Raw genomic sequence first — 25,699 nt, 5'->3', positions numbered from 1 at the left:
CCTTCTTGCCCATTCACTTAACCTGTCTATATCCCTTTGCAGACTCTTTGTGTCCTCCTCACAGCTTACTTTCCCACCTAGCTTTATATCGTCAGCAAACTTGGATACTTTACACTCGGTCCCTTCATCTAAGTCATTAATATAGATTGTAAATAGCTGAGGCCCAAGCACCGATCCTTGTGGTACCCCACTAGTTACAGCCTGCCAACCTGAAAATGACCCGTTTATCCCTACTCTCTGTTTTCTGTCCTTTAACCAATCCTCTATCCATGATAATATATTACCCCCAATCCTATGAGCCTTTATCTTGCGTAACAACCTTTTATGTGGCACCTTATCGAATGCCTTTTGATGTCAGGCTAATTGGCCTGTCGTTCCCTGTTTTAGTCCCATTAATTTCTCCAGTACTTTTTCTCTACTGATATTAATTACTTTAAATTCCTCACACTCATTAGACCCTTGGTTCCCCACTATGTTTGAAATGCTTTTTGTGTCTTCTACTGTGAACAGATACAAAATATTTGTTTAACATCTCTGCCATTTCCTTATTCCCCATTATAATTTCTCCTGTTTCAGCCTCGAAGGGACCAATGTTTACTTTTGCTACTCTCTCCCTTTTTACATACTTGTAGAAGCTCGTACAATCTGTTTTTATATTTCTTGCTAGTTTACTTTCATTCTATTTTCTCCATTTTTATCAATTTTTTGGTCATCCTTTGCTGGTTTCTAAAACTCTCCCAATCCTCAGGCTCACTACTCTTCTTCACAACATTATAAGCCTCTTCTTTTTTTTTATTTGTTCATGGGATGTGGGCATCACTGGCGAGGCCGGCATTTATTGCCCATCCCTAATTGCCCTTGAGAAGGTGGCAGTGAGCCGCCTTCTTGAACCGCTGCAGTCCGTGTGGTGACGGTTCTCCCACAGTGCTGTTAGGAAGGGAGTTCCAGGATTTTGACCCAGCGACGATGAAGGAACGGCGATATATTTCCAAGTCGGGATGGTGTGTGACTTGGAGGGGAACGTGCAGGTGGTGTTGTTCCCATGTGCCTGCTGCCCTTGTCCTTCTAGGTGGTAGAGGTTGTGGGTTTGGGAGGTGCTGTCGAAGAAGCCTTGGCGAGTTGCTGCAGTGCATCCTGTGGATGGTACACACTGCAGCCACGGTGCGCCGGTGGTGAAGGGAGTGAATGTTTAGGGTGGTGGATGGGATGCCAATCAAGTGGGCTGCTTTGTCCTGGATGGTGTTGAGCTTCTTGAGTGTTGTTGGAGCTGCACTCATCCAGGCAAGTGGAGAGTATTCCATCACACTCCTGACTTGTGTCTTGTAGATGGTGGGTGGAAAGGCTTTGGGGAGTCAGGAGGTGAGTCACTCGCCGCAGAATACCCAGCCTCTGACCTGCTCTTGCAGCCACAGTATTTATATGGCTTGTCCAGTTAAGTTTCTGGTCAATGGTGACCCCCAGGATGTTGATTGTGGGGGATTCAGCGATGGTAATGCCGTTGAATGTCAAGGGGAGGTGGTTAGACTCTCTCTTGTTGGAGATGGTCATTGCCTGGCACTTGTCTGGTGCGAATGTTACTTGCCACTTATAAGCCCAAGTCTGGATGTTGTCCAGGTCTTGCTGCATGCGGGCTCGGACTGCTTCATTATTTGAGGGGTTGCAAATGGAACTGAACACTGTGCAATCATCAGCGAACATCCCCATTTCTGACCTTATGATGGAGGGAAGGTCATTGATGAAGCAGCTGAAGATGGTTGGGCCGAGGACACTGTCCTGAGGAACTCCTGCAGCAATGTCCTGGGGCTGAGATGATTGGCCTCCAACAACCACTACCATCTTCCTTTGTGCTAGGTATGACTCCAGCCACTGGAGAGTATTCCCCCTGATTCCCATTGACTTCAATTTTACTAGGGCTCCTTGGTGCCACACTCGGTCAAATGCTGCCTTGATGTCAAGGGCAGTCACTCTCACCTCACCTCTGGAATTCAGCTCTTTTGTCCATGCTTGGACCAAGGCTGTAATGAGGTCTGGAGCCGAGTGGTCCTGGCGGAACCCAAACTGAGCATCGGTGAGCAGGTTATTGGTGAGTAAGTGCCGCTTGATAGCACTGTCGACGACACCTTCCATCACTTTGCTGATGATTGAGAGTAGACTGATGGGGCGGTAATTGGCCAGATTGGATTTGTCCTGCTTTTTGTGCACAGGACATACCTGGGCAATTTTCCACATTGTCGGGTAGATGCCAGTGTTGTAGCTGTACTGGAACAACTTGGCTAGAGGCGCGGCTAGTTCTGGAGCACAAGTCTTCAGCACTACAGCTGGGATGTTGTCGGGGCCCATAGCCTTTGCTGCATCCAGTGCACTCAGCCGTTTCTTGATATCACGTGGAGTGAATCGAATTGGCTGAAGACTGGCTTCTGTGATGGTGGGGCTATTGGGAGGAGGCTGAGATGGATCATCCACTCGGCACTTCTGGCTGAAGATGGTTGCAAACGCTTCAGCCTTGTCTTTTGCACTCACGTGCTGGACTCTGCCATCATTGAGGATGGGGATGTTTACAGAGCCTCCTCCTCCCATTAGTTGTTTAATTGTCCACCACCATTCACGACTGGATGTGGCAGGACTGCAGAGCTTTGATCTGATCCGTTGGTTGTGGAATCGCTTAGCTCTGTCTATAGCATGTTGCTTCCGCTGTTTAGCATGCATGTAGTCCTGAGTTGTAGCTTCACCAGGTTGGCATCTAATTTTCAGGTATGCCTGGTGCTGCTCCTGGCATGCTCTTCTACACTCCTCATTGAACCAGGGTTGATCCCCTGGCTTGTTGGTAATGGTAGAGTGAGGAATATGCCGGGCCATGAGGTTACAGATTGTGCTGGAATACAATTCTGCTGCTTTAATCTAATACTATCCTTAACTTCTTTAGTTAGCCACGGATGAATTACTTTCCCCGTGGAGTTTTTATTTCTCAATGGAATGTATATTTGTTGAGAATATTGAAATATTTCTTTCAATGTTTGCCATTGCTTATCTACAGTTATACCCTTTAATCTAATTTCCCAATCAACCTTAGCCAACTCGCCCCTCGTACCCATTAATTGGCTTTATTTAAGTTTAAGACTCAGAATTGGCCAACGATACTCCAGCTGGGGCCTAACCAGTGATTTATAAAAGACTTTTGGGTTTCCTTTTGTGTTACCCACCAGTCTATTTTCATATTTTCTCTTTGTCCCTTTTATTTCCTTTTTCAGTTCTCTGTACTTTCTGTATTCAGCCTGGATCTCTACTGAATTATGAACCTGACATTTATCATAAGCCTCCTTTCTCTGTTTTACTTTAATCTCTATGTCTTTAGTATCCAGGGAGCTCTAGCTCTGGATGCCCTTCCTTTTCCCCTCGTGGGAATGTGTCGACTCTGTAACCGAACTATCTCCTCCTTGTTCATTTACTGTTTTACCCGATAATCTTTGATTGCAATCCACCGGGGCCAGATCCATTTTCAACTCCCTGAAATTAGCCTTCCTCCAGTTGAGAATTTGAGTTAGGCTCATTTTTTTATAAATGTGTTATTGGGATGTGGGCATCACTGAGGCCGGCATTTATTGCCCATCCCTCGAGAAGGTGGTGGTGAGCCGCCTTCTTGAACCGCTGCAGTCCGTGTGGTGAAGGTTCTCCCACAGTGCTGTTAGGAAGGGAGTTCCAGGATTTTGACCCAGTGACGATGAAGGAACGGCGATATATTTCCAAGTCGGGATGGTGTGTGACTTGGAGGGGAACGTGCAGGTGGTGTTGTTCCCATGCACCTGCTGCTCTTGTCCTTCTAGGTGGTAGAGGTTGTGGGTTTGGGAGGTGCTGTCGAAGAAGCCTTGGCGAGTTGCTGCAGTGCATCCTGTGGATGGTGCACACTGCAGCCACTGTGTGCCGGTGGTGAAGGGAGTGGATATTGAGTCTATTTTCACAGGCTCTTTGTTCTTCTTTCTGTGGAGCCAACTCATCAGCTGCAACTCAGCAAACCCGATTACTCATTAACCCACCTCCATCAAATATATCCAGTGAGGGCCGTGTCATCCTCACCTGTGAGGTTCCTGGTTACATCCATGGTCCGTGTGGAGTTCGTTGACCTCAGCCAGCTCCTCATTAGGCACAGAACGATTGATGTCAGCGTTCCTGGACTATGAGGGGTAATTGGCAGATTTCTGCTTCTGTCGCTATCCATGCTGAGAATTGCAAGAGTGAGGGCATCAGATTGAGAGCATAGTCTGACTCAATTGTGATGCCCCCCAAGTTAAATAGCAGACTGACACTCACAGGGGGTAATTTTAATGTGTCAAATGGGCAGTCGATTCGATGCTGTCAGTTTCCCACTGTCTGCATTCAAACACTGAATTGTTTCCACGGTTTCTCTGTGGGATGAGTAGTAAAGTAAAGATGGAGCGTCAGCACAGGGAGAGAAGGGATGCCCTCACTTACAATTTACTCCTCAAAATAACAGGTTTCACGCGTTAAATTTCAGATGCTCACAGATTTATTAACTATCCAATAATTAATAGCAGCATGTGGGACAAAGGCCTTGTGATTTTCAGTCAGGGAATCCATGTCTTACTGTCCCGAGCTCAGTTTTCAGACTGACCTTAATCAAATTCCAAGTCACTTTTTATACCTTTCTTCACCGCTTCTACATGAAGATCCTCATGTTCCTGCATCACCCAATTCAGCTCCGTATAAGGAGAATGTTAATCAGCCTCTCCCCTTCTCCTAGTTTTAACAAGTTCTTTTTCCATTGACCTGTACAACCTCCCAAATTGGTTACAGGCCCTAATTTTCCAGATCTCTGGTCTTTCTCAGGCAGCTCCTTATTTTCTAATGAATGAAGAAAGGAAACTTCTCTGCCTGTATGTGGTCACTGGAATGTTTGTCGATCAGGTTTATTGTCTAAACTGACCATTGTTTTAAGGTCAGTCTTAATTCAGCAGTTCAGTGGTCACTCCATCAAGATTGATAGATACCTCCTCAGTGGAGAAGCAAAAGCTAAAAGCTAACAATCGGACAATACAACGAGGAATCACTCACAGGAGAACATTGACAGACCTCAGCCCAGTCTGATTGGCCCTTTCCTTACAGGCTCCTGCAACACAAACTGCACAAGTGCTGAATTTAAAAGTACAGAAAGTCTGTGCCTCTGGTTCTTGTAAACCTGAAAGTATGAAAACAGAGTGATGTAAAATTGGGCAGGGATTGGAATGCAGAGAATCTGATTTGAATTTGGATTTGGGAAGCATTCTGCAGATTTCCCTGGTTGTGAGGTGCATGTTCCTTGCTGCTGACACACGGCCTGTCCCTCTTCCGTATCAGGTTACTCGCTCACAATTCTTCCTTCTGCTTCTGTTGCAGTTAACAAGTGTAAACCAGCTCATTGCCCCTCCCAGAAAAGCTCTTCCACCAGACTTGGTTCCGGACAATCGCACAGTGCTCAGGTCCCCACATTCCCACAGCAAGGTAAGGAAGGTCAAACCTGAATGGCCACTTGCTGGCCGGAGCACCACTGGGCACTCGCCCATAGGATGCTCATCCATAGGGCGTTGGTCAGAGTGCTCGTCCATAGGGTGTTGGTCAGGGTGCTCATCCATAGGGCGTTGGTCAGGGTGCTCATCCATAGGGCGTTGGTCAGGGTGCTCGTCCATAGGGCGTTGGTCAGGGTGCTCATCCATAGGGCGTTGGTCAGGGTGCTCATCCATAGGGTGTTGGTCAGGGTGCTCGTCCATAGGATGCTCATCCATAGGGTGTTGGTCAGGGTGCTCGTCCATAGGGTGTTGGTCAGGGTGCTCGTCCATAGGGTGTTGTTCAGGGTGCTCATCCATAGGGCGTTGGTCAGGGTGCTCGTCCATAGGGTGTTGGTCAGGGTGCTCGTCCATAGGCTGTTGGTCAGGGTGCTCGTCCATAGGGTGTTGGTCAGGGTGCTCGTCCATAGGCTGTTGGTCAGGGTGCTCGTCCATAGGGCGTTGGTCAGGGTGCTCATCCATAGGGCGTTGGTCAGGGTGCTCGTCCATAGGGTGTTGGTCAGGGTGCTTGTCCATAGGGTGTTGGTCAGGGTGCTCATCCATAGGGTGTTGGTCAGGGTGCTCATCCATAGGGTGTTGGTCAGGGTGCTCGTCCATAGGGTGTTAGTCAGGGTGCTCATCCATAGGGCGTTGGTCAGGGTGCTCATCCATAGGGTGTTGGTCAGGGTGCTCGTCCATAGGGTGTTGGTCAGGGTGCTCGTCCATAGGGTGTTGGTCAGGGTGCTCATCCATAGGGCGTTGGTCAGGGTGCTCGTCCATAGGGTGTTGGTCAGGGTGCTCGTCCATAGGGTGTTGGTCAGGGTGCTCGTCCATAGGGTGTTGGTCAGGGTGCTCGTCCATAGGGTGTTGGTCAGGGTGCTCGTCCATAGGGTGTTGGTCAGGGTGCTCATCCATAGGGTGTTGGTCAGGGTGCTCGTCCATAGGGTGTTGGTCAGGGTGCTCATCCATAGGGCGTTGGTCAGGGTGCTCATCCATAGGGCGTTGGTCAGGGTGCTCGTCCATAGGGTGTCAGTCTGCAAACAGTACTGCATGTTACAATACTTCCTCTGACCTTATAATAAGTCTTCTAATACAGTGCTTTTTTTATTCGTTCATGGGATGTGGGCGTCGCTGGCGAGGCCGGCATTTATTGCCCATCCCTAATTGCCCTTGAGAAGGTGGTGGTGAGCCGCCTTCTTGAACCGCTGCAGTCCGTGTGGTGAAGGTTCTCCCACAGTGCTGTTAGGAAGGGAGTTCCAGGATTTTGACCCAGTGACGATGAAGGAACGGTGATATATTTCCAAGTCGGGATGGTGTGTGACTTGGAGGGGAACGTGCAGGTGGTGTTGTTCCCATGTGCCTGATGACCTTGTCCTTCTAGGTGGTAGAGGTCGCGGGTTTGGGAGGTGCTGTTGAAGAAGCCTTGGCGAGTTGCTGCAGTGCATCCTGTGGATGGTACACACTGCAGCCACAGTGCGCCGGTGGTGAAGGGAGTGAATGTTTAGGGTGGTGGATTGGCTGCTATTTAATTTCCACATCTCACATCCAGGTGTTGAGCTGTCCGATACAGCTGTGGCCTATTGGTCATTCTGTGCATGTGACAGGAAACAAGACGTGCAAGTAATGGAACTGCAGCTTAGAGTGAGGGATTTACCTGGGAGGGTCTGTGCTGCGCCCCCGCGGACCCCTCCCCTGACAGGTAGCTGCTGTTTATCAGTACTGGTAACCCTGGTGAAATCTAACCCTCTTTCTTGGCCCCTCTCAGGTTTTGCAATGCCGGAGCAGATTGCCTCCTCGGTGGAGCACGAATGTCAGTGTATGACCGATCCATCACTGCCCTGTCCCTGCGCCGGGAGCCAGACGTCATCGGGTCAGCCGTCACTCTTGTGTCCATCGGCTGACAGCCAGCCGAAGGAAACTCTGGAGATCCACATGGACACCAGTGGCGGCCAATCATCACCAGTCAAGCCTGTTAATATTTAAAACCCAACTATGAATTTATGTGGAAATGTTTTCTTAAAGAATCCAATTGTGTGTCGGTGCCTCGTGGATGCTGTGGGAGGGAGAGGGGTTGGTGAGGATGTTAAAGTGACCCCAGATATACATGTACTAGAAAATGTTCTGAAAATATTTGGACACTGCACGCAGTGTGGCAGCGAATAAAACTGAAGCATTCGCTGAGCTACCTGCTCCATATTGTGCTTTGTGTTGTAGATTGAGGTCATGGAAATTCGTAGCTGGGTGGACGGAGGGTGGTCTCTGTGTACCCCACACTCTGAGCGGAATAGCCTGGAGTTTAAGGCCACTCTTCAGTCCCCCAGCGCTGCCAATTCCAAGCTGTACGGCTGTGGGAGAGAGAAGAGGGTCTCAGTACGCCCAGTCTCACTGGGATCCCCGATACGCCCAGTCTCACTGGGATCCCCGATACGCCCGGTCTCACTGGGATCCCCGATATGCCCGGTCTTACTGGGCTCCCCAATACGCCCGGTCTCACTGGGATCCCCGATATGCCCGGTCTCACTGGGATCCCCGATACGCCCGGTCTCACTGGGCTCCCCAATACGCCCGGTCTCACTGGGATCCCCGATATGCCCGGTCTCACCGGACTCCCCAATACGCCCGGTCTCACTGGGATCCCCGATATGCCTGGTCTCACTGGGATCCCCGATATGCCCGGTCTCACTGGGCTCCCCAATACGCCCGGTCTCACTGGGATCCCCGATATGCCCGGTCTCACTGGACTCCCCAATACGCCCGGTCTCACTGGGCTCCTCGATACGCCCGGTCTCACTGGGCTCCCCAATACGCCCGGTCTCACTGGACTCCCCAATACGCCCGGTCTCACTGGACTCCCCAATACGCCCGGTCTCACTGGACTCCCCAATACGCCCGGTCTCACTGGACTCCCTAATATGCCCGGCCTCACTGGACTCCCCAATACGCCCGGTCTCACTGGACTCCCTAATATGCCCGGCCTCACTGGACTCCCCAATACGCCCGGTCTCACTGGACTCCCTAATACGCCCGGCCTCACTGTTTCTCCGATACGCCCGGTCTCACTGGGCTCCCCAATACGCCCGGTCTCACTGGGCTCCTCAATACGCCTGGTCTCACTGGGCTCCTCAATACGCCCGGTCTCACTGGGATCCCCGATATGCCCGGTCTCACTGGGCTCCCCAATATGCCCGGTCTCACTGGGCTCCTCAATACGCCTGGTCAGCCATGTCCCAAACACAGGTCCTTAAATCAAAAATGGTTTTTCTCCCAGGTAGATGAGCTTAAAGCCGAGATGCTGTTCCCCTGCTGCCCATTTCAGTGGGTGAGTACATTGTCCCCCAGAGCCTCTCTGTTACAGTTATTGGGTTCTCACTGATCAGGGAGTGACTGGACTGAGCTGTAGAGACCAGAAGGGGAGGGTTACCATTGGCCCCAGTGCTCCTGCGTCCATGGTGGGTGCATCAGGTGGGTGCAGAACTGGCCACGGCTGAGCTGCCCCTGATCCAGCACCCAGTCACCGCTGTCCACCTCACACAGCAATAATGGCCAGGGATAAAAGTGAGGGCAGGAAATGATCAGCAGGTGACTGGGCCAAAGTGACCGACTCCTCGCGGTGCCCTCAGTCACCGACCCCTCGCAGTGCCCTCAGTCACCGACCCCTCGCGATGCCCTCAGTCACCGACCCCTCGCGATGCCCTCAGTCACCGACCCCTCGCGATGCCCTCAGTCACCGACCCCTCGCGGTGCCCTCAGTCACCGACCCCTCGCGGTGCCCTCAGTCACCGACCCCTCGCGGTGCCCTCAGTCACCGACCCCTCGCGGTGCCCTCAGTCACCGACCCCTCGCGGTGCCCTCAGTCACCGACCCCTCGCGGTGCCCTCAGTCACCGACCCCTCGCGGTGCCCTCAGTCACCGACCCCTCGCGGTGCCCTCAGTGACCGACCCCTCGCGATGCCCTCAGTCACCGACTCTCTTCCTCATGGTAACAGGGCACTTAGAAAATCATAATATGATTCGGCAGAGACAACACGGTTTTATGAAAAGGGAAATCGTGTTTGACAAATTTATTAGAGTTTTTTGAGGCTGTAACTAAAATAGAATGGTTACAGCACAGAAGGAGGCCATTCAGCCCATTGAGCCCGTGCTGTCCATGTAGATAAAGGGGAACCAGTGGATGTAGTATATTTGGATTTTCAAAAGGTATTCGATAAGGTGCCACATAAAAGGTTGTGACGCAAGATAAGGGCTCATGGGATTGGGGGTAATATATTATCATGGATAGAGGATTGGTTAAAGGACAGAAAACAGAGAGTAGGGATAAACGGGTCATTCTCAGGTTGGCAGGCTGTAACTAGTGGGGTGCCACAAGGATCGGTGCTTGGGCCTCAGCTATTTACAATCTCTATTAATGACTTAGATGAAGGGACCGAGTGTAAAGTATCCAAGTTTGCTGACGATACAAAGCTAGGTGGGAAAGTAAGCTGTGAGGAGGACACAAAGAGTCTGCAAAGGGATATAGACAGGTTAAGTGAGTGGGCAAGAAAGTGGCAGATGGAGTATAATGTGGGGAAATGTGAGGTTATTCACTGGTAAGAAGAATAGAAACACAGAATATTTTTTAAAAAGTGAGAAACTATTAAATGTTGGTGTTCAGAGAGATTTGGATGTCCTCGTACAAGAAACACAGAAAGTTAATACGCAGATACAGCAAGCAATTAGGAAAGCAAATGGAATGTTGGCCTTTATTGCAAGGGGGTTGGAGTACAAGAGTAAGGAAGTCTTACTGCAATTGTACAGGGCTTTGGTGAGACCTCACCTGGAGTACTGTGTACAGTTTTGTTCTCCTTATCTAAGGAAGGATATACTCGCCTTGGAGGCGGTGCAACGAAGGTTCACTAGATTAATTCCTGGGATGAGAGGGTTGTCCTATGAGGAGAGGTTGAGTAGAATGGGCCGATACTCTCTGGAGTTTAGAAGAATGAGAGGTGATCTCATTGAAACATATAAGATTCTGAGGGGGCTTGACAGGGTAGATGCTGAGAGGTTGTTTCCCCTGGCTGGAGAGTCTAGAACTAGGGGGCATAGTCTCAGGATAAGGGGTCGGCCATTTAAGACTGAGATGAGGAGGAATTTCTTCACTCAGAGGGTTGTGAATCTTTGGAATTCTCTACCCCAGAGGGCTGTGGATGCTGAGTCATTGAATATATTCAAGGCTGAGATCGATGGATTTTTGGACTCTGGGGGAATCAAGGGATATGGGGATCGGGCGGGAAAGTGGAGTTGAGGTCGAAGATCAGCCATGATCTTATTGAATGGCAGACCAGGCTCGAGGGGCCGAATGGCCTACTCCTGCTCCTATTTCTTATGTTCTTATGCCCTCATTGACTGACCCCTCGCGGTGCCCTCAGTCACCGACCCCTCGCGATGCCCTCAGTCACCGACCCCTCGCGGTGCCCTCAGTCACCGACCCCTCGCGGTGCCCTCAGTGACCGACCCCTCGCGATGCCCTCAGTCACCGACCCCTCGCGATGCCCTCAGTCACCGACCCCTCACGATGCCCTCAGTGACCGACCCCTCGCGGTGCCCTCAGTCACCGACCCCTCGCGGTGCCCTCAGTCACCGACCCCTCGCGGTGCCCTCAGTGACCGACCCCTCGCGGTGCCCTCAGTGACCGACCCCTCGCGGTGCCCTCAGTCACCGACCCCTCGCGGTGCCCTCAGTCACCGACCCCTCGCGGTGCCCTCAGTCACCGACTCCTCGCGATGCCCTCAGTCACCGACCCCTCGCGGTGCCCTCAGTGACCGACCCCTCGCGGTGCCCTCAGTGACCGACTCCTCGCGATGCCCTCAGTCACCGACCCCTCGCGATGCCCTCAGTCACCGACCCCTCGCGGTGCCCTCAGTGACTGACTCCTCGCGATGCCCTCAGTCACCGACCCCTCGCGGTGCCCTCAGTCACCGACCCCTCGCGATGCCCTCAGTCACCGACCCCTCGCGGTGCCCTCAGTGACTGACTCCTCGCGATGCCCTCAGTCACCGACTCCTCGCTGTGCCCTCAGTGACCGACCCCTCGCGATGCCCTCAGTCACCGACCCCTCGCGATGCCCTCAGTGACTGACCCCTCGCTGTGCCCTCAGTGACTGACCCCTCGCGATGCCCTCAGTCACTGACTCCTTCTGGGTGATAATGTTGTAAATTGGTTTGTTCAGTTATTTTGCATTGTCCTTTCTTCAGCTTCAATGTCAGATTTGATTCTTCCCACTTGTAGGAAATTTCAGCCAAATTACTTATTCTGCACTTTAATAATTGACTCAGCACTTTATTAACCTGAAAATATTTGTATTGAAAATAAAATTTGGTTTTGAAATGGATAGTGGTTTGTGTGTGAGTTATTTAACTTACGTTTAACTGTTTCATGCACTGGCCTGGGGGGAGGGGGAGGGGCCAGGGGGAGGGGGAGGAGCCTGGGGAGGGGGAGGAGCCTGGGGGTAGGGGAGGAGCCTGGGGGTGGGGGAGGAGCCTGGGGGGACGGGGAGGGGTGAGGGGCCTGGGGGTGGAGCCTGGGGGGGTGGGGCTGGGGGGAGGAGGAGAGGTGATGGACCTGGGGGTGGGGGGAGGGGGAGGGGCCTGGGGGGAGGAGCCTGGGGGAGGGAGAGGGGCCTGGGGGAGGGGTGAGGAGCCTGGGGGAGGGGTGAGGAGCCTGGGGGTAGGGGAGGAGCCTGGGGGTGGGGGAGGAGCCTGGGGGGACGGGGAGGGGTGAGGGGCCTGGGGGTGGAGCCTGGGGGGGTGGGGCTGGGGGGAGGAGGAGAGGTGATGGACCTGGGGGTGGGGGGAGGGGGAGGGGCCTGGGGGGAGGAGCCTGGGGGAGGGAGAGGGGCCTGGGCGAGGGGGAGGAGCCTGGGGGAGGGGTGAGGGGCCTGGGGGGAGGGGTGAGGGGCCTGGGGGGAGGGGTGAAGGGCCTGGGGGGGGAGGGGGAGGGGGAGGGGCCAGGGGGAGGGGGAGGAGCACCAGGCCTTGTCTTCAATGTCCCGGTGCCTTCTGACGTCACCTTCAGAGCCACAGAGAGCCGGTGTGGGCAGACGTCCATGGCTGCAGATCCCCATGCAGTAGGTGGCAGACCTGCCCTTTTGCCTCTTTGATGAAGGGCACTCTTATACACATTTGCTCAGGAAGGTCCTAATAAAGTATTGCCTGTACTGCCTGTATATGCCTGTACTGCCTGTATATCCCTGTACTGCCTGTATATCCCTGTACTGCCTGTATATCCCTGTACTGCCTGTCTATGCCTGTATTTCCCTGTACTGCCTGTATATCCCTGTACTGCCTGTGTTGCCTGTATATCCCTGTACTGCCTGTATATCCCTGTACTGCCTGTATATCCCTGTACTGCCTGTATATCCCTGTCCTGCCTGTCTATGCCTGTATTTCCCTGTACTGCCTGTATATCCCTGTACTGCCTGTGTTGCCTGTATATCCCTGTACTGCCTGTATATCCCTGTACTGCCTGTATATGCCTGTATATCCCTGTACTGCCTGTATATCCCTGTACTGCCTGTATATCCCTGTACTGCCTGTATATCCCTGTACTGCCTGTGTTGCCTGTATATCCCTGTACTGCCTGTATATCCCTGTACTGCCTGTCTATGCCTGTACTGCCTGTTTATCCTATGTGGTGGGAGGGTAATTCTATATTCTCCTTAAATGCTGCCTGACTCTCCTCTTCTCCAACCTGTGCTCCTCCTCCTCCATGATAATGGCCAGACGAGGAAATGCCACAGGGAATGGCCGGACCTGCTGCTGAGAAGCCCTAACTCTGGGTAGGAGGGATCAGAATCTCCTGGTGTCTCACTCTCCCACAGGCTGAATGACAAAAAAAATATTCCTTGCCCATGTGTGACCTGAAGCTATGAGACTTCCTGGGGTCCGGAGTCAATGTTGAGGACCCCCAGGGCCGCTCCCACCCGACTGTATGCCACTGTGCCTGCACCTCTGGTGGGTCTGTCCTGCTGGTGGGACAGGACATAGGCTGCATTTATCCCTCACCCAGCATCATGAACACAAATTATCTGGTCATTTATCTCATTGCTGGGCTCTCTCTGTCCCTGTGCGAGGCTGTAATGTAGGAAACCTGCCACGTTTCTTACATTACAACAGTGATTATGTTCAATAAGTACATTGGCTGGCTGTAAAGGGCTTTGGCAGGTCCTGAGGCCATGAAAGGTGGCGCATTGCTGATACATTCTTGGAGTTGCTGGTACATTGCTGGTTCGTGGCTTATGCATTGCTGTGTATTACTGGTGCATTGCAGATGCATTGCTGGTGTGTTGCTGATGCATAGCTGGGACGTTGATGCATTGTTGGTCCCTGCCCACTGTCTGAGGCTGAACCTTGCCGTCCTATTTGACCCTGAGCCGAGCTTCTGACCCCATATCCTCTCCATCACCAAGACCACCTACTTCCACCTCTGTAACGTCGCCCGCCTCTGCCTCTGCCTCAGCTCATCTGGAGCTGAAACCCTCATCCCTGCCTTTTGTTACCTCCAGACTCGACTATTCCAATGCTCTCCTGGCCGGCCTCCCACCTTCCACCCTCCATAAACTTCAGCTCATCCAAAACTCTGCTGCCCCGTATCCTAACTCACACCGAGTCCCGTTCACCCATCACCCCCTGTGCTCGCTGACCTACATTGACTCCCGGTCCGGGAACGCCTCGAGTTTAAAATTCTCATCCTGCGTTCAAATCCCTCCATGGCCTCGTCCCTCCCTATCTCTGTAACCTCCTCCAGCCCCACAACCCTCCGAGATCTCTGCGCTCCTCCAATTCCGGCCTCTTGTCCATCCCACATTTCCATCGCTCCACCATTGGCGGCCGTGCCTTCAGCCGTCTGGGCCCCAAGCTCTGGAATTCCCTCCATAAACCTCCCCGCCTCTCTCTCCTCCTTTAAGATGCTCCTTAAAACCTACCTCTTTGACCAAGCTTCTGGTCACCTGTCCCTAATATCTCCTCATGCGGCTCGGGGTCAGATTCTGTTTGAGAATCACTCCTGTGACGTGCCTCGGGGACATTCACTGTGTTAAAGGCGCGAAATAAATGCAGGGGGTTGTTGTTGTATATTTGGTGCATTCGCAGCTCTGACTCGCGGCGGATTATCCGCGGCACTCGCTGCATCACCCGGTGCATCACCCGGTGCATTCACTGCACCACTCGCTGCATCACCCGGTGCATTCACTGCACCACTCGCTGCATCACCCGTGGCATTCACTGCATCACCCGGTGCATTCACTGCATCACTCGCTGCATCACCCGGTGCATTCACTGCATCACTCGCTGCATCACCCGGTGCATTCACTGCATCACTCGCTGCATCACCCGGTGCATTCACTGCATCACTCGCTGCATCACCCGGTGCATTCACTGCATCACCCGGTGCATTCACTGCATCACTCGCTGCATCACCCGGTGCATTCACTGCATCACTCGCTGCATCACCCGGTGCATTCACTGCATCACTCGCTGCATCACCCGGTGCATTCACTGCATCACTCGCTGCATCACCCGGTGCATTCACTGCATCACCCGGTGCATTCACTGCATCACTCGCTGCATCACCCGGTGCATTCGCTGCATCACTCGCTGCATCACCCGGTGCATTCGCTGCATCACTCGCTGCATCACCCGGTGCATTCGCTGCATCACCCAGTGCAATCGCTGCATCACTCGCTGCATCACCCGGTGCATTCGCTGCATCACTCGCTGCATCACCCGGTGCATTCACTGCATCACTCGCTGCATCACACGGTGCATTCACTGCATCACTCGCTGCATCACCCAGTGCATTCGCTGCATCACTCGCTGCATCACCCGGTGCATTCGCTGCATCACCCAGTGCATTCGCTGCATCACTCGCTGCATCACCCGGTGCATTCGCTGCATCACTCGCTGCATCACCCGGTGCATTCACTGCATCACTCGCTGCATCACACGGTGCATTCACTGCATCACTCGCTGCAGCACCCGGTGCATTCGCTGCATCACCCGGTGCATTCGCTGCATCACCCGGTGCATTCGCTGCATCACTCGCTGCATCACCCAGTGCATTCGATGCATCACCTGGTGCATTCACTGCATCACTCGGTGCATCACCCGGTGCACTCGCTGCATCACCCGGTGCACTCGCTGCATCACTCGTTGCATTCACTGCATCACTCGGTGCATCACCCGGTGTATTCACTGCATCACTCGCTGCATCACCCGGTGCATTCACTGCATCACTCGGTGCATCACTCGGTGCATTCACTGCATCACTCGCTGCACCACCCGGTGCATTCACTGCATTACTCACTGCATCACCCGGTGCATCATTCGCTGCATCACCCGGTGCATTCGCTGCATCACCCAGTGCATTCACTGCATCACTCACTGCATCACCCGGTGCATTCGCTGCATCACTCGGTGCATTCACTGCATCACTCGGTGCATCACCCGGTGCATTCACTGCATCACTCGGTGCATCACTCGGTGCATTCACTGCATCTCTCTCTGCATCACTCGGTGCATTCGCTGCATCACTCGCTGCATCACCCGGTGCATTCACTGCATCACACGCTGCATCACCCGGTGCATTCACTGCATCACTCGTTGCATCACCCGGTGCATTCACTGAATCACTTGCTGCATCACCCGGTGCATTCACTGCATTACTCGCTGCATCACCCGGTGCATTCACTGCATCACTCGCTGCATCACCTGGTGCATTCGCTGCATCACTGGCTGCATCACCCGGTGCATTCGCTGCATCACTGGCTGTATCACCCGGTGCATTCGCTGCATCACTCGCTGCATCACCCGGTGCATTCGCTGCATCACTCGCTGCATCACACGGTGCATTCGCTGCATCACCCAGTGCATTCGCTGCATCACCCTGTGCATTCACTGCATCACTCGCTGCATCACCCGGTGCATCATTCGCTGCATCACCCGGTGCATTCGCTGCATCACCCGGTGCATTCACTGCATCACTCACTGCATCAACCGGTGCATTCGCTGCATCACTCGGTGTATTCACTGCATCACTCGGTGCATCGCCCGGTGCATTCACTGCATCTCTCTCTGCATCACTCGGTGCATCACCCGGTGCATTCACTGCATCACTCGCTGCATCACCCGGTGCATTCACTGCATCACTCATTGCATCACCCGGTGCATTCACTGCATCACTCGCTGCATCACCCGGCGCATTCACTGCATCACTCGCTGCATCACCCGGTGCATTCGCTGCATCACTCGCTGCATCACCCGGTGCATTCACTGCATCACTCGCTGCATCACCTGGTGCATTCGCTGCATCACTGGTTGCATCACCCGGTGCATTCACTGCATCACTCGCTGCATCACCCGGTGCATTCGCTGCATCACGCGGTGCATTAGCTGCATCACCCGGTGCATTCGCTGCAGCACCCAGTGCATCCGCTGCATCACTCGCTGCATCACCCGGTGCATTCGCTGCATCACTCGCTGCATCACCCGGTGCATTCGCTGCAGCACCCAGTGCATCCGCTGCATCACTCGCTGCATCACCCGGTGCATTCGCTGCATCACTCGCTGCATCACCCGGTGCATTCGCTGCATCACTCGCTGCATCACCCGGTGCATTCACTGCATCACTCGCTGCATCACCCGGTGCATTCACTGCATCACTCGCTGCATGACCCGGTGCATTCGCTGCATCACCCGGTGCATTCGCTGCATCACCCGGTGCATTCGCTGCATCACCCAGTGCATTCGATGCATCACCCGGTGCATTCGCTGCATCACTCGCTGCATCACCCGGTGCATTCGCTGCAGCACCCAGTGCATCCGCTGCATCACTCGCTGCATCACCCGGTGCATTCGCTGCATCACTCGCTGCATCACCCGGTGCATTCGCTGCATCACTCGCTGCATCACCCGGTGCATTCTCTGCATCACTCGCTGCATCACCCGGTGCATTCACTGCATCACTCGCTGCATGACCCGGTGCATTCGCTGCATGACCCGGTGCATTCGCTGCATCACCCGGTGCATTTGCTGCATCACCCAGTGCATTCGATGCATCACCCGGTGCATTCACTGCATCACTCGCTGCATCACCCGGTGCATTCACTGCATCACTCGGTGCATCACTCGGTCCATTCGCTGCATCACTCGCTGCAGCACCCGGTGCATTCACTGCATTACTCACTGCATCACCCGGTGCATCATTCGCTGCATCACCCGGTGAATTTGCTGCATCACTCGCTGCATCACCCGGTGCATTCACTGCATCACTCGCTGCATCATCCGGTGCATTTACTGCATCACCCGGTGCATCATTCACTGCATCACTCGATGCACCACCCGGTGCATTCACTGCATCACTCACTGCATTCGCTGCATCACTCGCTGCATCACCCGGTGCATCACTTGGTGCATTCACTGCATCACTCGCTGCATCACTCGGTGCATTCACTGCATCACCTGGTGCATTCGCTGCATCACTCGCTGCATCACTTGCTGCAACACTCGGTGCATTCACTGCATCACTCGTTGCATCACCCGGTGCATTCACTGCATCACTCGCTGCATCACCCGGTGCATTCACTGCATCACCTGGTGCATTCACTGCATCACTCGCCGCATCACCCGGTGCATTCGCTGCACCACTCGCTGCATCACCCGGTGCATTCACTGCATCACTCGCTGCATCACCTGGTGCATTCGCTGCATCACTGGCTGCATCACCCGGTGCATTCACTGCATCACTCGCTGCATCACCCGGTGCATTCGCTGCATCACCCGGTGCATTCGCTGCATCACCCAGTGCATCCGCTGCATCACTCGCTGCATCACCCGGTGCATTCACTGCATCACTCGCTGCATCACCCGGTGCATTCGCTGCATCACTCGCTGCATCACCCGGTGCATTCACTGCATCACTCGCTGCATCACCCGGTGCATTCACTGCATCACTCGCTGCATGACCCGGTGCATTCGCTGCATGACCCGGTGCATTCGCTGCATCACCCGGTGCATTCGCTGCATCACTCGCTGCATCACCCAGTGCATTCGATGCATCACCCGGTGCATTCACTGCATCACTCGCTGCATCACCCGGTGCATTCACTGCATCACTCGGTGCATCACTCGGTCCATTCACTGCATCACTCGCTGCAGCACCCGGTGCATTCACTGCATTACTCACTGCATCACCCGGTGCATCATTCGCTGCATCACCAGGTGCATTCGCTGCATCATTCGCTGCATCACCCGGTGCATTCACTGCATCTCTCTCTGCATCACCCGGTGCATTCACTGCATCACCCGCTGCATCACCCGGTGCATTCGCTGCATCACCCGCTGCATCACCCGGTGCATTCGCTGCATCACCCGCTGCATCACCCGGTGCATTCACTGCATCACTCGCTGCATCAACTGCATCACTCGCTGCATCACCCGGTGCATTCACTGCATCACTCGCTGCATCACCCGGTGCATTCACTGCATCGCTCGCTGCATCACCCGGTGCATTCGCTGCATCATCCGGTGCATTAACTGCATCATTCGCTGCATCACCCGGTGCATTCGCTGCATCATTCGCTGCATCACCCGGTGCATTCACTGCATCACCCGCTGCATCAACCGGTGCATTCGCTGCATCACCCGGTGCATTCGCTGCATCATTCACTGCATCACCCGGTGCATTCGCTGCATCACTCGCTGCATCACCCGGTGCATTCGCTGCATCATTCGCTGCATCACCCGGTGCATTCACTGAATCACTCGTTGCATCACCCAGTGCATTCACTGCATCACTCGCTGCATCACCCGGTGCATTCACTGCATCATTCGCTGCATCACCCGGTGCATTCACTGCATCACTCGCTGCATCACCCGGTGCATTCACTGCATCACTCGCTGCATCACCCGGTGCATTCACTGCATCACTCGCTGCATCACCCGGTGCATTCACTGCATCACTCACTGCATCACCCGGTGCATTCACTGCATCACTCGCTGCATCACCCGGTGCATTCGCTGCAACACCCAGTGCATTCGCTGCATCACCCGGTGCATTCGCTGCATCACCCGGTGCATTCACTGCATCGCTCGCTGCATCACCCGGTGCATTCGCTGCATCATCCGGTGCATTAACTGCATCATTCGCTGCATCACCCGGTGCATTCGCTGCATCATTCGCTGCATCACCCGGTGCATTCACTGCATCACCCGCTGCATCAACCGGTGCATTCGCTGCATCACCCGGTGCATTCGCTGCATCATTCACTGCATCACCCGGTGCATTCGCTGCATCACTCGCTGCATCACCCGGTGCATTCGCTGCATCATTCGCTGCATCACCCGGTGCATTCACTGCATCACTCGTTGCATCACCCAGTGCATTCACTGCATCACTCGCTGCATCACCCGGTGCATTCACTGCATCATTCGCTGCATCACCCGGTGCATTCACTGCATCGCTCGCTGCATCACCCGGTGCATTCACTGCATCACTCGCTGCATCACCCGGTGCATTCACTGCATCACTCGCTGCATCACCCGGTGCATTCACTGCATCACTCACTGCATCACCCGGTGCATTCACTGCATCACTCGCTGCATCACCCGGTGCATTCGCTGCAACACCCAGTGCATTCGCTGCATCATTCGCTGCATCACCCGGTGCATTCACTGCATTACTCGCTGCATCACCCGGTGCATTCGCTGCATCACTCGGTGCATTCACTGCATCACTCGGTGCATCACCCGGTGCATTCACTGCATCACTCGGTGCATCACTCGGTGCATTCACTGCATCTCTCTCTGCATCACTCGGTGCATTCGCTGCATCACTCGCTGCATCACCCGGTGCATTCACTGCATCACACGCTGCATCACCCGGTGCATTCACTGCATCACTCGTTGCATCACCCGGTGCATTCACTGAATCACTTGCTGCATCACCCGGTGCATTCACTGCATTACTCGCTGCATCACCCGGTGCATTCACTGCATCACTCGCTGCATCACCTGGTGCATTCGCTGCATCACTGGCTGCATCACCCGGTGCATTCGCTGCATCACTGGCTGTATCACCCGGTGCATTCGCTGCATCACTCGCTGCATCACCCGGTGCATTCGCTGCATCACTCGCTGCATCACACGGTGCATTCGCTGCATCACCCAGTGCATTCGCTGCATCACCCTGTGCATTCACTGCATCACTCGCTGCATCACCCGGTGCATCATTCGCTGCATCACCCGGTGCATTCGCTGCATCACCCGGTGCATTCACTGCATCACTCACTGCATCAACCGGTGCATTCGCTGCATCACTCGGTGTATTCACTGCATCACTCGGTGCATCGCCCGGTGCATTCACTGCATCTCTCTCTGCATCACTCGGTGCATCACCCGGTGCATTCGCTGCATCACCCGGTGCATTCACTGCATCACTCACTGCATCAACCGGTGCATTCGCTGCATCACTCGGTGTATTCACTGCATCACTCGGTGCATCGCCCGGTGCATTCACTGCATCTCTCTCTGCATCACTCGGTGCATCACCCGGTGCATTCACTGCATCACTCGCTGCATCACCCGGTGCATTCACTGCATCACTCATTGCATCACCCGGTGCATTCACTGCATCACTCGCTGCATCACCCGGCGCATTCACTGCATCACTCGCTGCATCACCCGGTGCATTCGCTGCATCACTCGCTGCATCACCCGGTGCATTCACTGCATCACTCGCTGCATCACCTGGTGCATTCGCTGCATCACTGGTTGCATCACCCGGTGCATTCACTGCATCACTCGCTGCATCACCCGGTGCATTCGCTGCATCACCCGGTGCATTCGCTGCATCACCCAGTGCATCCGCTGCATCACTCGCTGCATCACCCGGTGCATTCGCTGCATCACTCGCTGCATCACCCGGTGCATTCGCTGCATCACTCGCTGCATCACCCGGTGCATTCACTGCATCACTCGCTGCATCACCCGGTGCATTCACTGCATCACTCGCTGCATCACCCGGTGCATTCGCTGCATGACCCGGTGCATTCGCTGCATCACCCGGTGCATTCGCTGCATCACCCAGTGCATTCGATGCATCACCCGGTGCATTCACTGCATCACTCGCTGCATCACCCGGTGCATTCACTGCATCACTCGGTGCATCACTCGGTCCATTCACTGCATCACTCGCTGCAGCACCCGGTGCATTCACTGCATTACTCACTGCATCACCTGGTGCATCATTCGCTGCATCACCCGGTGAATTTGCTGCATCACTCGCTGCATCACCCGGTGCATTCACTGCATCACTCGCTGCATCACCCGGTGCATTTACTGCATCACCCGGTGCATCATTCACTGCATCACTCGATGCACCACCCGGTGCATTCACTGCATCACTCACTGCATTCGCTGCATCACTCGCTGCATCACCCGGTGCATCACTTGGTGCATTCACTGCATCACTCGCTGCATCACTCGGTGCATTCACTGCATCACCTGGTGCATTCGCTGCATCACTCGCTGCATCACTTGCTGCAACACTCGGTGCATTCACGGCATCACTCGTTGCATCACCCGGTGCATTCACTGCATCACTCGCTGCATCACCCGGTGCATTCACTGCATCACCTGGTGCATTCACTGCATCACTCGCCGCATCACCCGGTGCATTCGCTGCACCACTCGCTGCATCACCCGGTGCATTCACTGCATCACTCGCTGCATCATCTGGTGCATTCCCTGCATCACTGGCTGCATCACCCGGTGCATTCACTGCATCACTCGCTGCATCACCCGGTGCATTCGCTGCATCACCCGGTGCATTCGCTGCATCACCCAGTGCATCCGCTGCATCACTCGCTGCATCACCCGGTGCATTCACTGCATCACTCGCTGCATCACCCGGTGCATTCGCTGCATCACTCGCTGCATCACCCGGTGCATTCACTGCATCACTCGCTGCATCACCCGGTGCATTCGCTGCATGACCCGGTGCATTCGCTGCATCACCCGGTGCATTCGCTGCATCACTCGCTGCATCACCCAGTGCATTCGATGCATCACCCGGTGCATTCACTGCATCACTCGCTGCATCACCCGGTGCATTCACTGCATCACTCGGTGCATCACTCGGTCCATTCACTGCATCACTCGCTGCAGCACCCGGTGCATTCACTGTATTACTCACTGCATCACCCGGTGCATCATTCGCTGCATCACCCGGTGAATTCGCTGCATCACTCGCTGCAACACCCGGTGCATTCACTGCATCACTCACTGCATCACCCGGTGCATTCGCTGCATCACTCGGTGCATTCGCTGCATCACTCGGTGCATCACCCGGTGCATTCACTGCATCACTCGCTGCATCACTCGCTGCATCACCCAGTGCATTTACTGCATCACCCGGTGCATCATTCACTGCATCACTCGATGCACCACCCGGTGCATTCACTGCATCACTCGCTGCATCACTCGCTGCATCACCCGGTGCATTCACTGCATCACCTGGTGCATTCACTGCATCACTCACTGCATCAACCGGTGCATTCGCTGCATCACTCGGTGTATTCACTGCATCACTCGGTGCATCGCCCGGTGCATTCACTGCATCTCTCTCTGCATCACTCGGTGCATCACCCGGTGCATTCACTGCATCACTCGCTGCATCACCCGGTGCATTCACTGCATCACTCATTGCATCACCCGGTGCATTCACTGCATCACTCGCTGCATCACCCGGCGCATTCACTGCATCACTCGCTGCATCACCCGGTGCATTCGCTGCATCACTCGCTGCATCACCCGGTGCATTCACTGCATCACTCGCTGCATCACCTGGTGCATTCGCTGCATCACTGGTTGCATCACCCGGTGCATTCACTGCATCACTCGCTGCATCACCCGGTGCATTCGCTGCATCACCCGGTGCATTCGCTGCATCACCCAGTGCATCCGCTGCATCACTCGCTGCATCACCCGGTGCATTCGCTGCATCACTCGCTGCATCACCCGGTGCATTCGCTGCATCACTCGCTGCATCACCCGGTGCATTCACTGCATCACTCGCTGCATCACCCGGTGCATTCACTGCATCACTCGCTGCATCACCCGGTGCATTCGCTGCATGACCCGGTGCATTCGCTGCATCACCCGGTGCATTCGCTGCATCACCCAGTGCATTCGATGCATCACCCGGTGCATTCACTGCATCACTCGCTGCATCACCCGGTGCATTCACTGCATCACTCGGTGCATCACTCGGTCCATTCACTGCATCACTCGCTGCAGCACCCGGTGCATTCACTGCATTACTCACTGCATCACCTGGTGCATCATTCGCTGCATCACCCGGTGAATTTGCTGCATCACTCGCTGCATCACCCGGTGCATTCACTGCATCACTCGCTGCATCACCCGGTGCATTTACTGCATCACCCGGTGCATCATTCACTGCATCACTCGATGCACCACCCGGTGCATTCACTGCATCACTCACTGCATTCGCTGCATCACTCGCTGCATCACCCGGTGCATCACTTGGTGCATTCACTGCATCACTCGCTGCATCACTCGGTGCATTCACTGCATCACCTGGTGCATTCGCTGCATCACTCGCTGCATCACTTGCTGCAACACTCGGTGCATTCACGGCATCACTCGTTGCATCACCCGGTGCATTCACTGCATCACTCGCTGCATCACCCGGTGCATTCACTGCATCACCTGGTGCATTCACTGCATCACTCGCCGCATCACCCGGTGCATTCGCTGCACCACTCGCTGCATCACCCGGTGCATTCACTGCATCACTCGCTGCATCATCTGGTGCATTCCCTGCATCACTGGCTGCATCACCCGGTGCATTCACTGCATCACTCGCTGCATCACCCGGTGCATTCGCTGCATCACCCGGTGCATTCGCTGCATCACCCAGTGCATCCGCTGCATCACTCGCTGCATCACCCGGTGCATTCACTGCATCACTCGCTGCATCACCCGGTGCATTCGCTGCATCACTCGCTGCATCACCCGGTGCATTCACTGCATCACTCGCTGCATCACCCGGTGCATTCGCTGCATGACCCGGTGCATTCGCTGCATCACCCGGTGCATTCGCTGCATCACTCGCTGCATCACCCAGTGCATTCGATGCATCACCCGGTGCATTCACTGCATCACTCGCTGCATCACCCGGTGCATTCACTGCATCACTCGGTGCATCACTCGGTCCATTCACTGCATCACTCGCTGCAGCACCCGGTGCATTCACTGTATTACTCACTGCATCACCCGGTGCATCATTCGCTGCATCACCCGGTGAATTCGCTGCATCACTCGCTGCAACACCCGGTGCATTCACTGCATCACTCACTGCATCACCCGGTGCATTCGCTGCATCACTCGGTGCATTCGCTGCATCACTCGGTGCATCACCCGGTGCATTCACTGCATCACTCGCTGCATCACTCGCTGCATCACCCAGTGCATTTACTGCATCACCCGGTGCATCATTCACTGCATCACTCGATGCACCACCCGGTGCATTCACTGCATCACTCGCTGCATCACTCGCTGCATCACCCGGTGCATTCACTGCATCACCTGGTGCATTCACTGCATCACTCGCTGCATCACTCGGTGCATTCACTGCATCACCTGGTGCATTCGCTGCATCACTCGCTGCATCACTTGCTGCAACACTCGGTGCATTCACTGCATCACTCGTTGCATCACCCGGTGCATTCACTGCATCACTCGCTGCATCACCCGGTGCATTCACTGCATCACCTGGTGCATTCACTGCATCACTCGCCGCATCACCCGGTGCATTCGCTGCACCACTCGCTGCATCACCCGGTGCATTCGCTGCATCACTCGCTGCATCACCCGGTGCATTCACTGCATTACTCGCTGCATCACCCGGTGCATTCACTGCATCACTCGCTGCATCACCCGGTGCATTCACTGCATCGCTCGCTGCATCACCCGGTGCATTCGCTGCATCACCCGGTGCATTCACTGCATCACTCGCTGCATCACCCGGTGCATTCGCTGCATCATTCGCTGCATCACCCGGTGCATTCGCTGCATCACCCGGTGCATTCACTGCATCACTCGCTGCATCAC

The 25,699-nt window shown here is 54.6% G+C and overlaps 1 protein-coding gene across 1 annotated transcript in view; it reads left to right on the top strand.

Annotated features, from left to right (window-relative positions):
• LOC137318244 (glutamine-rich protein 2-like) overlaps positions 1-9,312 on the top strand; it is a gene marked incomplete at its 5' end in the record, with an annotated part of 47,037 nt that extends 37,725 nt beyond the window's left edge. Inside the window, 2 exons of the mRNA XM_067981173.1 lie at positions 5,389-5,493; positions 7,300-9,312. Coding sequence (XP_067837274.1) covers positions 5,389-5,493; positions 7,300-7,517 — 323 coding nt within the window. The remainder of the gene's footprint in view (positions 1-5,388; positions 5,494-7,299) is intronic.
• Positions 9,313-25,699: the final 16,387 nt, after the last annotated feature.

Source organism: Heptranchias perlo, unplaced genomic scaffold (assembly GCF_035084215.1).
Source record: "Heptranchias perlo isolate sHepPer1 unplaced genomic scaffold, sHepPer1.hap1 HAP1_SCAFFOLD_678, whole genome shotgun sequence".
NCBI lineage: Eukaryota > Metazoa > Chordata > Chondrichthyes > Hexanchiformes > Hexanchidae > Heptranchias > Heptranchias perlo.
This window is presented reverse-complemented; position numbering and strand designations above follow the sequence as displayed.